The sequence below is a fragment of the Physcomitrium patens genome, chromosome 12, assembly GCF_059467195.1.
Source record: "Physcomitrium patens ecotype Gransden chromosome 12, ASM5946719v1, whole genome shotgun sequence".
Lineage (NCBI taxonomy): Eukaryota > Viridiplantae > Streptophyta > Bryopsida > Funariales > Funariaceae > Physcomitrium > Physcomitrium patens.
This window is the reverse complement of record NC_143421.1, coordinates 3,247,198-3,249,686: the sequence shown is the minus strand read 5'-3', so window position 1 is coordinate 3,249,686 and position 2,489 is coordinate 3,247,198. Positions and strand designations below refer to the sequence as shown.

Sequence of the window (2,489 nt, the reverse complement as noted above, 5' to 3'; positions counted from 1 at the left end):
ACTATTCATTCTCAATTGCAATATTTTATTATTCAAAACTAATTACAAAAATAATAATAAAAAGATCTAGTATCCATATCTTAAATCTAACCTCTAAAACCAATCTCTCAAAACCTATGAACAACATATATTATTTGTTATACTACACCCATTTCCCCATGTTTCTTTAATATCTCATTCTAGCAAATGCATTTAATGCTCTTCAACCATTTTTTTAATATATATACATATACATTTTACAACAACACAATATTTTTGACAAAGAAAATGATGGAGCATAGATTCCACTGTGCTTGATTCCGATTTTGATTTTGATTTTTTTTTCTTCTTTATTTCTGTAATAACCTTTCGAGAATGACCCATTTCACAAACAAATGACACGATTTCTAATGAAGAGAGTGGCCACGAAACTACCGACCCACAAGGTTCGGCGAGTCCCAGACCGAGCTGAAGCGGCTGCTTTAGAGTTAGTTCATCGTTTCCCCAAACCCTAATCGATGGTGTCGGAGCTTCGAATGGCGCCCGATTGTGCCATTCGAAGCAAGAGACATAATAATCCGCGTTCGACCCACTTGAATTCTTGTCCACATTCACCCAAACGACCCAAAAAATCCTTGAAATTTTAGGGTCGCGGTGCTGGGAATTCTGGATTTGGCCGACTACACTCTGTCACTCTGTTTCGTTTTTTGTGGGTCTCATGCTTCGACGCACCGTGCTGGTCGTAGGTCGTTCCTAGGAGGTCGCAGCAGTCTAGGATTTCACCCATGCGGTTAGAAGAGGCGCCGAGGATCTCTCGCTTTCATTGTTAAAAGCGGTGTGTGCTGTTACTTGTGTGTAGCGGCCTTTGCTTGATCCAATCCTAATATTGACCCAATTGGTCTTGGAGTGGCGAAATGGGTCTTTTGCGCAGCCGTCGTGCAGCCCTTGGAAGGGAATTGACTGTAGTGGAGACAGAAAACGGACATGATCAAGGGCGGAGAGGTTTCTTTCAAGCATTGGAAAATTAGGGCTGGCAAGTGTTTAGGGTTTCAACTTTCCTGCCCGTTGTTCGGTGACACGGAGCATGTGACAATGAAGGTGTGCAATCGTTACGTTACTCTTCCAAGGAGGTTTTCGAACAGCCCAACAAGGAGTTCAGGGTCCTTCTGGCACCTATACATGCGATACTCTCCGAGTTTAGGAATGTCTTGCACGTCCTTCACAAGAATCTGCAGCACAGACTCCTTGATGATTTCTGAGTTGTGGTCAGTACCCAGTTCCCAGGTACTGAGAGCTGTCTCTTTGGAAACATGCTTTGCAATGTAACGCTCTGCGACGAGTTGGAGAGATCTCACCCCGTACCTCTTGGCCGCGGTCAGGAGTTTGGTTGCGTACCTCTTGAGGTCTCTATGGCTTATGTGGCCTGTGTAAAAATAGCGCACAAATGCATCCAACGCTTCTGGGAAAATGTGCAACTCCATTGACACCGTCCCTAGTTGATCCAGGTTCCCTTTCATCAACTTCAGTATCACATCGGATTTTGCAGCCTGCGTGTCAAATTGATCGTGTTCAGTATCAGCTTCGATGTTTTTTTGAGTTGAAACACTGAATCAGGTTAATACAATATTTCTCTTCTACTCAAAAAAATTCAGACAAGTATTGCGACTAGAAATGCATATTCTGTTCAAGAACGATCAGAAGTCTGGAATGAAAAGGTTGTTTGAAACCCTGAAATATAGGCCGTGCAAGTTGGTGGTTCCCTTTTTGTCAGATTGATTTGGTTCACTGGTTCAAGGGGTACCAATTCAGTGTTAGGTAGTCTAGCCTTGGCGACACTCTGTGCATTCGTCTGTACATTAGCTCTAGTGCATAAAGAGAGCTTAGAATTGAGCTGAATGTGGGGATCATTACAAGCACTGCTCGGTGCGCATTGACGATGTGACCTCCAGATTGTAGGATGATATCCGTGTAGCCCGGGCTCATCACAACTGGATCCCATGTAGACAAAAATATGATCTGTTCCTGCAACGCGCGCTCACTCTCTTCTCTCTCGTGAAGCCTGTCCTCCACCAGTTTCAGTTTCTTCTCCATCTCGAGCCTCACCACCTGCACTTGAAAACTTGGTCCTGATTTCAGCTCTGTCTCATACCCCTGTTCCTTGACAATAGTTTGACATTTAGGGCACAATTGGTCCCACTGAGATACTGCAGACCCTGTGATGTATCCCTGAGAAAGACGGCGCATTGTAGCCATGAGTACTCAAGGATCCGATGATCCACAACTCACCACACCTTAGTTTTGGGAAAGGTAAGATTGTCGTTCACAGCAGGTTGTGCAGTTCCAAGCTTTGAACCTGCAGCATCAGAAACTATTCAATGCTGCAATTCCGAAATGTTTTGGTGCGGTGATCCAGTCTTCAATTTTACGTCCAACGCCTCCATCAGAGAAGATTACTTCATGCCCTCCGGGTACTGCAACAGTATTGACTGGAAAGATACCATTGGACCGAA

The 2,489-nt window shown here is 44.2% G+C and overlaps 1 protein-coding gene across 2 annotated transcripts; it reads right to left on the bottom strand.

The window, feature by feature from the left end:
- Positions 1–288: 288 nt before the first annotated feature.
- LOC112289833 (uncharacterized) lies at positions 289–2,232 on the bottom strand. 2 transcript variants are annotated; one of them, XM_073537802.2, is made up of 3 exons: positions 1,891–2,232; positions 1,375–1,526; positions 289–1,208 (listed from the first exon to the last, which is right to left on the bottom strand). In XM_073537802.2, exons 1-3 carry the CDS (start codon positions 2,230–2,232, stop codon positions 1,199–1,201), a joined length of 504 nt encoding a protein of 167 aa, XP_073393903.1. In that variant the 3' UTR covers positions 289–1,198. The 2 variants fall into 2 exon arrangements, with proteins under 2 accessions (XP_073393903.1, XP_024391244.1); XM_024535476.3 differs by having other exon boundaries at positions 289–1,526.
- Positions 2,233–2,489: the final 257 nt, after the last annotated feature.

Coding starts and splice junctions, on each gene's coding strand:
- LOC112289833 (XM_024535476.3), bottom strand. CDS start 2,232: ATGGCTACAATGCGCCGTCTTTCTCAGGGATACATCACAGGGTCTGCA. Junction 1,527..1,890: donor ATGCGCACCGAGCAGTGCTT/GTAATGATCCCC, acceptor TTTGACACGCAG/GCTGCAAAATCCGATGTGAT.